Source organism: Drosophila subobscura, chromosome J (genome assembly GCF_008121235.1).
Source record: "Drosophila subobscura isolate 14011-0131.10 chromosome J, UCBerk_Dsub_1.0, whole genome shotgun sequence".
NCBI lineage: Eukaryota > Metazoa > Arthropoda > Insecta > Diptera > Drosophilidae > Drosophila > Drosophila subobscura.
In genome coordinates this window covers 13,916,331-13,930,742 of record NC_048532.1, presented here as the reverse complement: position 1 = coordinate 13,930,742, position 14,412 = coordinate 13,916,331, and the positions used below count along the sequence as shown (strand labels likewise).

Sequence of the window (14,412 nt, the reverse complement as noted above, 5' to 3'; positions counted from 1 at the left end):
TCCGGCTAGAAATTATGAAATTATGATTTGCGCAAACAATACTAAACATGTCTTTATTATTATGAGAACAAAAGAGAGCGCCAGAAACGCAGGGCCAAGCTAGACCAGAGCAGAATCCTTGCTTGACAAGGCCATAAGCAGGGACACCTCCTCCGAGAACAGAGAGAAAAAGGGAGAACACATTCCCGTGCCTGCACAGATCCAAGACAGCCCTCAGTGGGAGAGCGACAATTCACGATAAAACAGGAAAACAAAAACCATAAACCAGAGTAAAGGGCAAGAGGCGACGCTCGAAATGGCCAAAAGCAGAAAATGTGAATTATTGTCGTCAGACGAGAATGTATCGGAACGGCACGCGCATCCTTGAACATCCCTCTTGCTGGTTGGGTGGGTGTCCCTCGGCTGGGGCTTAAATCTTTGCAGACCCAGAAAGGAAGCGGGAGCGAGTGTCCCTCCGCTTCAAGTGAAAACAGAGAGCTAGAAATTTGCGAGTGCTCTCCATTGCCATTGGGATCGGTGGGAACGTTATATTATTTGGCTGTTGCACAGCCAGTAATGATTTTATGTGCTGCTGTGCCCTGTGGTCGATGCCATTTCATAGATGTACAAGGATTTTGCTCAAGAGTGGCACTGAAATGTGTAAATCACTGCCGAGTCCTTGACTACGGGTCTCAGAGGCGGCATTGACTTTGCCACTGACACTGAAGGCGAAGGCGGAGGGGGGCGGCCTGTAGTCGGTGGCTCTTGACTGATGTAATCTCAGTGCATTAGGCGAGGACAGGACACAGGACAGGAAGTCTTCTAGGACACGTCTAGGACCCTTGGCCCTGCTGGCACAATCTTTTTGTTCTCGATGCATCTCTCTCGTGCCCTTTTGGGGGACTGCCGACTGCCGACTGCTGGCAGCAATTTATTTTTCCGGCAAGCAGCACCCCAGGGGCATTAGATGCTCGCTCGTATAATATGCCACGCTTTAAGCGCGAAATACTCTGCAAATCCAACCAGGGTTCACCGCCCTCTGAATGCACTTCTCAGGAGATTGCTCCACATTTAATATCAACAGAAGGAATTTTGATATTTATAGCAGGGAATATTATTATTATTTCACAGGAATTTCATTTCATTTAAAGCATCGGCATGCCGATTGTTGCATTTAATATCTCGCTTTTATTTCCTTTTTTATTTGAATTTATGATGTGAATAATTCCCATTGAAACACTCTCATGTACGAGTGTCCATAATAAAAAGCTCTCGACAATGCCAATGCCAACAATACGCTCGCATCCCATATTCAATTATCAATAACTGAGTGAGTCGCCCGATTGATTTCACACCGCTTTTAATTTCCATTTTGCAGCTGAAATCGAAAAGCCTCACGCACTTGGATGGCCTCGATACGGCGGTGGCCTGCCAGCACGGGCCCGGAGGGACTGCAGCGACTACCTCGATTGTCCAATCGGCTGCCACACCTGGCGTGTCCTCTGGGCATCAGCACCATCAGGCGGCAGCAACGACACCAACGGCGCTTGGCCGGCAGCCTCATGCGGTAAGTGAGGATAGAGAGGAGCAACGGGACTAAGTCCTGCCCCACCCATCCTTTGTAGTGTGTGTAGTCTTTTAGCTGACGACGGCTTTCCGCGAAGGATTATCCGTAGTGTGTCTTTGATGCGTTTTTCATTTGTTAATGCATTTTGGTTTCGCTTTGAGTTTGACTGCCACTGCTTCTGCCATTATTGCTGTTACTCTAAATATTAGTTTTACCTCTTGACTCTATTCTGTATCCCCTACTATCTGTCTGTCTGTTTGATCTACTCTAAATGTAGAGCAGCCAGGGTATACAATACTTCGTTCTTCCATCTTTGGTGTTGGCTTTTGTATGCATTGAAAAAATCCTTGTTCTTTTCGCTGTCACTTTTCAGCAGTGGAAGTACGTGACTTTCCTATGATTTACAGAAGAACTTCTTCCTTCTGCTATCATTTACAACTTTTTTTAGCACGGCTAGCAGTTTAGTTCCCACTGACAGCAGCCCAGTTGCCAATTTTGTCGAGATCCTCTTGCGCTCTCTCGCGAGCGGAATCGATGCAATTTTCGCCTGGCAAGTAAAGCCAATAAACTTGTCGTGGATTAGGAAAGCCATTAAAATGGTAGTGGAATCAGTTGGTGTGGATAAGGGTAGCCTTAGGAAAACTAAATGGAGGATTTTTACAAACAGCGTGATAAAATATGATAGGAAAAAGTATTATTTACGAAGAAATAGAGTTATCTTTGTACTTATTAGTCTTTCTTTTTTATTTTCTCAAAATTTACCCGTTTTCATTTTGATAATCTGCCGATATCCAATGTAGAATCGATTGAAATCCTTTTAACGACTATTCTGTATTCTCTTCCTGTCTATTTATCTCTCTCTCTCTCTTTCCCCCTCTATGTCTGTGCCTTTCTCGCTCTCTGCTCTGTCTGTTTCTTCACTTTTTGTTTATTTGCCAACCGCTTCAACCCTTCCCGCCACACATCCATCCATAAAACAGACGGAAAAGGTCGATTTGACCAAAGTTTGCCCTGACCAGTCCGTGTCCCATCCACCCACAATTTACACCCAAGCACCGCAGATCGTGCGTCGGGCGCCGTCGCTGATGCTCTCACTCTCGCCCACGCTCGACACAACGACCACGGCCGCGTCCGCCTGTTTTGCTGGCTCCGGTCGACCCACTGTGCACTCGAGTGCCAGCTCCTTGCACCAACATCAGCAGCAGCAGCAGCAGCATCAGCAGCAAAAGCACCCACAACAGCCGGCCATGGCTTCGGCGGTTACGAGTAGTGGTAGTGGCACCGGTGGCACAACGACAACTCATTCGATACCCTCCTCCTCCTGCTCCTCCTTCAAACACTTTCAGTATCCGAGCGGCGAGGCGCAGGTGGCAGCGGCAGCGACCTCGCTGAGCCCCTACAGCAGCACGCCCACTTCGGGCCCACCGCTGAGCTCACCGTCAGGCCTGTCGGCGTCAACGCCGGCGACAGTCAAAAAGAAATCCTCATTTTTGCAGCGCAAGAAACCGCTATTGACACGCAGCGAGGTGAGTCCTGAACACCGACACTCGAGAGCGGCACCCAAAATAAGAGAACGGAGCGCTATACAACATAATCCATGCTGGAGAACTGCGAACTGCACCCCGGTGACCGTAGGTCGAGAGTGCTTCAATATGGATTCATAATCAGACCTTGAGAGCCTTGAGCGGACCCAGTGAATGTCAGAGGAATGCTTATTCCCCCAGTCTTCTGTGTGTGCGGGCAGCCAAGAGGAACTCAAACAGAACTCAAACGCCTCGCAGATTTTTAATTTCTCTCTCTCTCTCTGTATTTGCTTTGTCGCCTTAATCAGCAAAGTTGTTGTACAACTCTCTCAGCCTCCTGAATCCTTTCTTTGGTTTCCCTTAGAATTCCGCTCTGCCGCCTGCCACACACAAACACTTGGGCAATATGCCGTAATGTTTGCTCATTCAGTAGTTTCTGTGGCAGCCATTTCGCGGCAGCGCAACCCTTTAAGTCCTTTAAGAAGTACCTTCTGCAGTGGCCTCTGGATGGATCCATCTCTTCCAATTTCCCATACAAGTTCTTGTCACTAAAACGTTTCCCATTCTTCGCTTAGGTGTCCAGTTCCGAGTTCTTTTCCGTGTCGTTTTGCATGGAGTCGTCCCAGCATCCGGACGAGGAATTCATACCGGCCACAAAAGGAGTTACGCTACTGTAAGTTCCTCCAACATTTGCGGTTAATATCAAACACCAATTTGATCCATTTCCAGTAACGCACTTAGCCATGCCCTGCGGCGGAGGAACCTCACGTTTTCACAGATCACGATAACGGACAATAATCCCACGCCGAGTTTTTTAGATGCAGGTCCTTCGCCCGCAACGAGTTCCGTGGATGAGCAAACCGATGTGGAGAACCTGGCTGGCCATCATCTATGCATCACGGAACGTGGCTCCAATCGCAAACCATTGCAGAAGGCAGCCTCCTTTGTAAGTGAAGGCAGCAGGGATTAGGAGACCGACTTAATACTCTTTTTTTGTTACTTCAAAAAGGGTTCCCGACAACCGCCGCCCCGCCTGCTGCCCTCCGCCTCGACGGAAGAGACCAGCGATGCGGCTGTGGCGGCTGGCAAACAAATCAAACAACGATGGTCCTCCCTCTTCGGCATCAAGAACCCCCAGCAGAGCCAGCTGTGTGAGCTGCTGAACAGCTACTCGCGGAATGGAGTGCCCCAGCGGGCGGAAGGCCTCAGCTGTGAGCATCCGGACCTCGACAACTCGCTGGCGTACCTGCAGAACATGCACAAGTCCTGGCGGGACTTTGTCGAGAGCGACGGCATGGCCGAGAGCGAGGTCAAGATCCAGACGGCCATCTGGGAGCTGGTCACCACCGAAGTGTACTACATTCACGCCCTGCAAACGGTCACGGAGGTGAGTCCTCAAAGGAGGAGGCGGAATCCCCAGCGAACTGATTGCGTAATTTAATCGATTTCAGCTTTTCCTCGCTTGTCTCGAGGCTGTGCAGGAGGAGCGGCTGCTGATTGATGTCGACCAGGCGCGTCTGTTCTCCAATGTGCGAGCCGTTTGCGAGGCAAATATCAAGTTCTGGACGATGTGGCTCTATCCGATGGTGGCCCACAGCGTGGTGACACACGAGCCACTGCGTTGCGCCTTCTTCCAGGAAGGATTCATTGCATTCGCCTCAATATTTGCGCCATACAAAGTGAGTCTCTCTCTCGCTCTGCCTTGGGCTACAATTCCCCTTCACTGTGCGTATTCCTTCCCCTAGATCTACTGTGCCGAGCAGAGCACCTGCCAGTTCTACTGCAAGGAGCTGAATCAGAACAATCCGCTGTTCACCTCGTACCTGGCGTGGTGCGAGTCGCAGAAGATGTGCAACCGCCTGCGGCTGGCCGACATTGTGGTGCGACCGATGCAGCGCCTGACCAAGTACAGCCTCCTGCTGGCCGCCATCAAGAAGCACATGAGCGACGTGGAGGAGATCGAGGCCATTGATGTGATGATGCACAGCGTCGAGAACTTTGTGGGCAGCGTCAACAATCACCTGACGATGCGGCAGGAGAACGAGCGGCTCAAGGGCGTGATGGTGCGGATTGAGTCCTACGACGTGGTGGTGAGTAGAGTGGCTGATCCCTGTGTAGCTCCATGATGCAACGATGCTTTGCAGGACACCAACAACGAGGGGCTGGACAAGCTGATCAAGCAACACAGCCAGATGTTCGATCTGTGTGCCCCGATGCGCGGCTGTCCGTCATATCATGTGCGGCACCTGTTCATGGAGGGCGACCACAAGTTCAAGGACAACCTGGGCAAGTCCGATGTGCACTGCTTCCTGCTGACGGACCTGCTGCTCGTCTGCAAAACCATGGCCAAGCGAGGACTGGGCGCACTGAAGGTCATCCGGCAGCCGTACCTAACCGACCAGCTAATCGTCCACATGGCCCCGAACAACACCCTCAACTGTGTCTACCTCAACGAGTTCCAGGTGGCCAGCACGGCGTTCACGCTGCAGTGCACGGAGGCCAAGAACTGGTACGACGCGATGTGGCGGGCCAAGACCATCTACCAAAGACTGAAGCGCGGAGCCGGAGGCGGCGGCGGTGGCACTGTGGGTGACAGCTTCCGCTTTGGTGGCAGCGGCACTAGCGGCGGCACAGCCGACAGCCTGGGGGTGCGCAAGTCACCGATGAACTCCTCCATCTGCAGCCATGTGTCCAGTGCGAACAACAGCCACAGCGGCAGTGTCGAGTGGAACGATTCGCGCAACATATCCGTGGACTTTGAGAAGACAAACTCCGTGTCGAGCGACGAGGGATCCGGCCTGATGACAGGTGAGTCCAGTCAGCGGCTCCCACAGCTCCCAATCTCAGCTGAACGCATGATCTCTTGGGGACAGGTAACCATGGAATAGCCACGAAGGGAAAGCAGCAACTGATTAGCGGTCTGCACAAGGCAAAGATTGGGATGATTGGCGCCATTGGGTCCAAGTCGGCGAATACCCTGACTGTGCAGCCGTTGAACCACCTGGGGCAGAGTCTGCCCAACCTGAACATGCACCACAGTCACACGTAAGTTGTTCCGTAGAGAGTGCACCAACCACCCACCACCTCCATGACCATCATGACCAGCTTCTTACTAAAACAAAAGCAAGCACATCCAACAAAATACTCTCTCACCACTGTCATCAGATTAGCATTCGTCCAGTCATGTGTCACTCTCTCCTCTCACAGGAACTTTCAGGCACACTCCGTTTATCGTTTATGTTGTATCATATTGTATCATTAAGCCATACCATATACTTATATTTAAACACAACAATCCTAGGTACGTAGCTTGTATTGTAATTTAGTCATCTGTTTTATACAAAACAAGAAATATCTATCGAATAAATCGTTTTTATTGTGTACGATAAGCATCGATGGACTCGATTACTCCACACGACACGCAACCCGGCCTCATCCATCTTCACTTCAACCACCAAACGACCAAGCATCAGTGTTCATTCGTGCTCATTCGTGTCCGTTCGTGTTCATTCGTGCTAATCCATCCACACACTCCCATGCATTTGTCACTTTCTTTTGTTTTCTCATCCAATTTCAATCGTTGAAGATCGATTACTTTTCGTTTCGTGCCTATCGCTTGCTCTCTCTTGCGCCTGCGCATCCACCTTCTGCTCTTTACAGACCTTAACCTTTTGCCATACTTTTGTAGTAACAATACCCTGCTCGTGCCGGGCACGACCACTAGCCACTCGGGCAACATGTTGTTGTCGCCCAGCCACCGTCATGTGTCACTCTCTCCTCTCACAGGAACTTTCAGGCACACTCCGTTTATCGTTTATGTTGTATCATATTGTATCATTAAGCCATACCATATACTTATATTTAAACACAACAATCCTAGGTACGTAGCTTGTATTGTAATTTAGTCATCTGTTTTATACAAAACAAGAAATATCTATCGAATAAATCGTTTTTATTGTGTACGATAAGCATCGATGGACTCGATTACTCCACACGACACGCAACCCGGCCTCATCCATCTTCACTTCAACCACCAAACGACCAAGCATCAGTGTTCATTCGTGCTCATTCGTGTCCGTTCGTGTTCATTCGTGCTAATCCATCCACACACTCCCATGCATTTGTCACTTTCTTTTGTTTTCTCATCCAATTTCAATCGTTGAAGATCGATTACTTTTCGTTTCGTGCCTATCGCTTGCTCTCTCTTGCGCCTGCGCATCCACCTTCTGCTCTTTACAGACCTTAACCTTTTGCCATACTTTTGTAGTAACAATACCCTGCTCGTGCCGGGCACGACCACTAGCCACTCGGGCAACATGTTGTTGTCGCCCAGCCACCGTGGCATTTCCTATCCGCCGCCGAGCCCAACGAGGTGAGTTGTGAAGGGCAGGGAAGCCGCCGCCTGGTTATGGTCTCACCTGCTCATACAATCCCCATCCAATCTGTCGTCTTTCCACATGTGTATCGTTGATCGAACCGCCACCGTCTCACGACCCAACATTTTGCCATCATCGATCGCCCTGTGACTACCAAAAATCCCGAAATGAAAACTTAAACCCACCGTCCGTCCCCAATGCCTAATGCCTGTACTGTGTCCGGTTCCCAGAGTGCCGCTGCGCCGTGGCATGGCCTTCTCGACCTCCACCAAGAATCCGCCACTGCGGAAGACGCGCAACGTGACCTCCCAGAACAGTATTAACTGGCATCAGATACCGGCCACCCCGACGCCCACGCCGCCCAGTCCCCGGTCGCAGCACAGCTCGACACCCGCCGCCAGCATTGCCCTGCAAAAGTCGCTGCCAGTGCTGGATCCATCGCCCCCGTTGCTCCACAAGCAGCTCTCCCACCAGGCACCCCTGACGACATCCAGCACCGAGACGGACGTATGATGTGGAGCCAAACTCCGGCGACCTGCGACCGGTGCCCGCAAGCTGTAGTACTTGGAGCTGGACTACGATAGAAACAAGAGAGCGTGTACTTAACTTAACCTGTCACATATTAGCAATAGCACACACACAGAGAGCACTTTTCTATTAGGAGGAACTTAAACTTGAACTTGTGAGAAACGGCACTTTTGGGTCCAAGCTGATATTTAAACAATGTACATTCCAAAACTATCTACTAAAACCTATCTATCTACCCCGCGTCAGACCACCTAGCCTCTCAAGCTTCGACCTTTACTGAACACTGAAACACTCAGCCATATTACGAGTACTCTTCCCCTAAAGATATAAAGACAAATAAAGTTTAACCCATGGAAGAAGTTAATTCTAGAACTAAAACATACAACAATACGTTTATGCATAGTGCAATGCCATATATACGAAAACTATTAGGAACGAGATTCGCAAGCTTTATAAAAGTGTCTCCAAGTAAGTCGGTCGATGTAAGTCGTTACTTACCCACAAGTAGGACAAATTACAATGTTATGGTTACAAAATATAAATAAAATATACATGATTAACGTAAATATGTATCCTCAATATAGATAAAGTTATGCGTGGATAGTGCGAACGATTGCGGAAAACCTTAAACAGATCAAAGATATGCTTTTCCCCTCCATAGGCTTTGATTTATCTTTTAGCATTAACAATCTCCGATATAGTTCAGTTGAATGTTGTTTGTAGATACTACAATAATAGCTTAAACATTCCCAACAGCTTAGAATCTAATAAATAAGAAAGCTTCAACTCCCCTTTAACGTATGTATACCAAACTAGAGTATTAGCCGATCAACGGCCTAAAGTTGTGTAAGTACATTTTAAAGTGTATGTCGTAGAGTTATTCTTCAACCTTCACATAGAGCTATACGTTTGAGTTTGAGTTTCCCGTTTCAAGGCAATGAATGTGGACCCCTGTGGTGATTTGGGTGATATAATTTGTGATGTGATACAGACAGAAATAAGTCTTCTCGATGATGTTTCCTTCTGTCTGTACCTTAAGAGTCCTCTATAAGTAAAAGGTACATAAGTGGGGAATCCCAAGCAGCCTTGCACTTTCCTGTTAACATTCCATAATAACTAACTATCCTTTGAAGCATTAGAGTCTACATAATTACTGTTTGTCTTAGATTTGAAGTGGGAACAGGAGTTAATAATCGTACAGTAGAAGGGGAACACATATTTCTAGGTCCCATAACCATTGGCTAGTAAATTAATTAAGTGTAAAGTAGTTCTGTTCTTCCTACATAAATGATATATTGGGCGGACATTCTGGAACAGCAATCGCAGGTGTTTGCTCCAGAAATTTGTAAATATTACCTTCGGGAAAGCGTGACACAAGTTCTAAATTACATATAGAGAAAACAAACGAAGACACACTCACACACACACTTGATATATATAGAGAGATTAATTATATATATTTGTAAACGTGTACAAAAGAGAGATGAATACATAATACATCGTGAAGGTATTCGGGGAACTTATAAAGTATATTACAATATCTACCTATATATAGAACCGCAATAAAAAATGTTAACTGTATTTGTATGTATTTATTGTGTATGCATAGAGATCGTATCTTAGAGTTTAGTTGTAGCCCCTTCCCCTTACAATATCTAATCTTTAGTATAGAGTAAAGAGTGGATGGGATGATAGTTACCAACATATGAATACATAGAGAACACATACCCGCATATGGTAGATTGGAGTTGAACTTAAAATGTTATTGAAACCTATATCAAAAACGCAATTTATTTACAACGGAACACAAATAACAGAATAACAGACATATAATGCGTAAAGTGCAACAAAGCTTTATTTACACGCTTGAACAATAAACATTAAACGTATTTGTAAAGTAAATTCACCATTTAAATGTAGTTTGATTTGACATTTCCAAATGATTGATGATTCCAAATAGAATTTAAATCGTGCATAAATATTTCTGCCCAGAAGTCTTCAACTTCTTTCCGACTTTGTCTTGAATTTTTCTGTGCAACAATACATCGAAAATCTTACAAATTATAGAGCAGGCGATGGATGCATTGTGAGGAGCCAGTTGTCTTGGTTGCACAGACATCAATTGCACATTGTCAAGTTGAATGGCTGCAATTTAAAGGCAATTACTATGAAAAAGCTGCCACGTACGTATAAAATCTGAGCTCGAAGACATGTGGAGCCCACTGGAGTGGTGTGGAGTGGAGTGTAGCGGCCCCAGTGCTTATTTTTCCATTAAAAAGTTTGGCCGCAGCTGCAGCCAGACCTTGCCAATGTCCATGCCAAGGATGCAGTTTGATAAATGAAGGGTTCTCAGGCGGGGCCATCGTTGTCATTCAATGAGCGATTACTAATTGGCATCGCAGTTAGCCAACAGATTCGGAGAATTTAATATTACGTAAGTTGATACTAAACGAGTGGCGCACACTGGTCAGGCATCGTCTTGAGCAGGCGAAACTAATGCCCCCCATTGTGCAAGCTGTGCAGATGCAAATTAAGTTTCTTTTAATAATATTCCTTAGCTTGCAAGCAGGCAGCGGCAAACCCGTAACGAGCACACTCACAGGCAGACGATGCTTGCAACATCCGATAGGATTATTTGCATGGTCCGACCCGACCCGCCCCGCCATGCTCGGGAAACATTATGATAAATGTCTTGATGCCGCCATAGAAGTGTTATGACTGGCTGTTAGTCAGGCTGTTTGCCCCGCGGTCGGGTCTCTTACTCGTATATTTAGACATCATAATGGCGTCGTAAAAACACGCACTTTACGAGCCAGCTCTCGAATTGCAACCAGCACCGAGCCATGGAGAGGTGCAACCCACATCCACCCACCGACTGCATCCATTTGAAGGACCAAGTGGAATCGTATAAGCTGCCGTTTGAATGCAATGCTTAGCAGCACATTGAGGCGTCAAATTTGGCCTTGGGATAAAGGTAAAATAATTACAAATGTCTAAAAAGGATAACTAAATATTTGTGCAATTTGCAATTTCCATTGTAAATGGAAATAATTTGTTTAAGGCCATTCAGACTGTCACAAAAGCTAACACGTGCGAGGAGCATTGGTTCGACAAAGCGGCATTGAAATTTGCAGGAAAATAAATGTAAATTAGCCATATTCCAGGCGGAGCTTTAAGAGGAGAGAGAGCTCCGTTGCCGCCGCTTGCAGCAGTGCCATGCCGGGGGACACCAGCAGTCTGCCAACCCTCCCTCTCCTTTGCACAAGTGACGAAACCGTGTTAGCCCCCCCTGCAAGTGGGAAGGGGAGAGGTGAAGAGTGTGCCACTGCATGCAACCCACCTTGCGCCGGCACGCCTCGCAAGTTCTTTTCAATTAAAAACATTTCCCAGCCCAGCGCTTTGGCAACAGAGCCAGCCCCAGCCAGACGTCTGCTGTGTGTCGCCTGTGTGTTCGAGTCATTTTAGCATATTACTCGGGGAAATAATGAGCCCCGAGCAGGGGCTCCTCTCTGTGTGTGTGTCGCACGCATATCTCGAAGGAAAGACTTTAAGGTGGGCAGCAGGGGATCCTTTAAGAGGATTTGATTGGACAGAGACTGAGTGACATTTAAAGCAGACATTTCCAAGTGAATTTGTTCCAAAGTAAGTTATAAGCCATGAAAGATTAGCCTCCACCGACTGATTGCATCTTTCAATTACTCACAGAACTGTGCTCGAAATGCAATCAATCCTGCGACGTTGTACCCAGAATCAATGAACAGTACATTTTACTCTTTATTTTCTTTCCACTCAAACAAAAAAGAACAACCCAAACAAGGTCAGTTTGCACGGTCGAAAAGTGTTTCAATTCCCAAAGCACCAAAGAAAAAACACAATAAATAAACAAGCAGCGAAAGCATCGAAAGCATCCAATCTATGTTTTCGTACGAGTGCCCAGTGAAAAGTGTTTTATTTGTGTCACGGCACATTTATTCAAAATATCAATAGCACCGCAATAAATTTAAGCCACGACAGGAACGGAACGAGGACTGCCTCCTGGCCGCACTGCACTCGCGTCGCTCGCCATCCGCCATGCCATTCCACGGATGGCAACGATAGGCACTTCGCTTGGATTATAAATGGCGGCACTAGCACTGGGACTGACTGTGGCACTCCACTGGCTTGCTTGCTTCACTGCATTCGAGGCAGATCATGCTCGCACTCGAAGGATGTAGCAGCGGTGGAGGATATACTACATATTTATCCGATTGAATCGATGTAAGTGATTACGTATGCTACCACATCGGTAATTCAGGATAATGCTAAAAGGAGAGGAATGCCATAGGATGTGGATTAACTTACACACTCGTAGAAGCAAGACGACAGCAACAGATTTACAATTTGTGCAAACCCTGTCTAGGTGTTCCGACATGCATCTCAGCAGACAGCGAACCGGCAGTCGAAAATCTGTCGCTCTTTGTGAGTGTAACGAACCAAGTGCATGATACCCATATCGTGTGTATCGATTCCTTTCCGGTACCTCATCGTACCCATCCGGATGGCTAACCAGAGTTTGCAAAGTGAATGTGGCTTGTAAACAAGAAAGCGCCTGGTCACTCACCTACGAACGACTGGGACTGGAACTGGGACTGACTCGTGGGCCTGGCTGTGGGCCAAGTGTCCTCGAGTCGACTTGGTCGCTCGGTCGTTTGGTCCGGTGCTTGAGTTTGAGAAATGGCACTGCAGCCGTCTGGCGCTATTATCGTGTATTTTTTCACGCCACTTTCTTTCTCTCCGTGCCCTGGTGTGGCCGTCTGCGGTCGTGGACTGCCCGTCCGACCATTATAAATTATTATGTAGACACCTTGTGGCCGGCACTCGCACCAACATGCGGGTCAGAGTCGCATCCTCCATGCTCCCAATGCTCCCATGTGGAATAGGGTGGACAGTGGGTGGACATTCGGATCGGTCGCTGGCTTTGTTTAATTTCCAATTGCTGTTCGAGTCGAGTCGAGAGCGGAGGAGTCATCGTCACCGATGCAAAGTGTCATTAAACTCGAGCCAATGCATTGAGTGTTTACGAGAATTGTTTGCCCGCAGTTCAGTTCGATTGTTCGCTCGATTGTCCGTGCCCAATTACCGATGAAGCTGCGACAATGGATGCCCTGCGAACGGACAGCAATATGTTTTCATTTCCCCGACTGTTGTTGTTGTTCTCCAGTTACGAGCGAAAAAGAAATTAGACAGAATGAGGATGGAGGCTGCTTCTGGCGGAGACGCCGGAAATTGCGCTTCACTTTCAGCTGCACTCGCTGCCCCACTTTTCATGCAACGGACAGATGGCCCACGCACACAGAGATGATGCAGAATGGGGCAGTGGTTGAGGCTGAGGCTGAGGCAGACCTTTCGCATGCAGTCAAGTGCCGGAAGCTTGAAGCATCTGCATGGTATGCTCCTCGTTGCATACATTTGGGCGCCTCAACAGGAAACTCAACGGACTGTGCATCCGGAAATTAAACATTTTATTTTCCCAAGCCTTGCGGTCGTCTCTGCTTCTAAGTGTGCACCAATTCTCGGTTTGGCTCTCAAAAACACACCCAAAATTAAGTAAAAGTGAATGCAACTGCCTCGACCAGCAAACTCTTTCCACTTCGCCAACACATTGGATTTTTCTATCAGAATTTAATGAGACAGCAACATAAACCCATTGCTCCATTGAATACACACCTATGACAGTCGACATTTCAACTGTGATGGAATGGAATCCAGGTATTAAAGTAAATAAAGTAAATGCGAAGCCAAAGGCATCCAGGAGCATCCATGCCCTGACGATGTGTTGTCGCAGCAAGCGGAAAATCCTTGGTGGCGGCAAGCTTTTCATCTCGATACGGTGACAGACAATTATAATTGTATTTAATACTTTTGATTGATGCTTTGTGAGCTATACGAGTAGGCAGACAACGCCACACATCCACTCACACCCCATGGGGGGGGGCCATGGCAATGGCAGTGCCAAAGGAGCGACGTCAGCAAGGTGTGCTGTCAGTGGCGGCAGGAAATATTATTTATGAGTTTCATTGATAAATATAATTTATTTCCCTAATTTATGCCAGGAGGAATTTACTATATGGCCCCCCAATACTGGTACTGACACATTGCGCGCACCAACGAGGGAGGAGTCGCCATCGCAGCGAATAAATCTCTCCCATATTGGATGATTCCAAGAGTTTAAAGCTCTACGAACTCCGTTTGGGTATCGGCGTAGAAAATGATGAATTATATCTGCGTGTAGTGTGTAATTCATTGTCTTTAAGAAGAGTTTCCAAGCAGCGACACCATTTATCAATCGATGATAGAAATTGGAATTAATTTCCGTTTTGCAGAAGGGGACCATTAATTCAGGCCTCAGAAAGGCAGAGCAGAGGCTCAAGTGTACAGCCAGAAGTGTCTATAAAATCAG

At 47.4% G+C, this 14,412-nt stretch overlaps 1 protein-coding gene across 5 annotated transcripts in view; it reads left to right on the top strand.

Moving 5' to 3' along the window:
- The window catches only part of LOC117894746, a 41,451-nt gene extending 33,114 nt beyond the window's left edge, over positions 1–8,337 (top strand). For 2 of the 5 annotated variants that reach the window (XM_034801956.1, XM_034801953.1), the window contains exons 3-11: positions 1,358–1,546; positions 3,645–3,742; positions 3,799–4,015; positions 4,079–4,456; positions 4,521–4,748; positions 4,815–5,159; positions 5,214–5,877; positions 5,943–6,114; positions 7,676–7,958. In XM_034801956.1, coding sequence (XP_034657847.1) covers positions 1,358–1,546; positions 3,645–3,742; positions 3,799–4,015; positions 4,079–4,456; positions 4,521–4,748; positions 4,815–5,159; positions 5,214–5,877; positions 5,943–6,114; positions 7,676–7,958 — 2,574 coding nt within the window. Of the gene's footprint in view, positions 1–1,357; positions 1,547–2,526; positions 3,073–3,644; positions 3,743–3,798; positions 4,016–4,078; positions 4,457–4,520; positions 4,749–4,814; positions 5,160–5,213; positions 5,878–5,942; positions 6,115–6,757; positions 7,308–7,336; positions 7,442–7,675 lie in introns of those variants that run through there. The other 3 variants (XM_034801957.1, XM_034801955.1, XM_034801954.1) reach the window with 3 other exon arrangements.
- Positions 8,338–14,412: the final 6,075 nt, after the last annotated feature.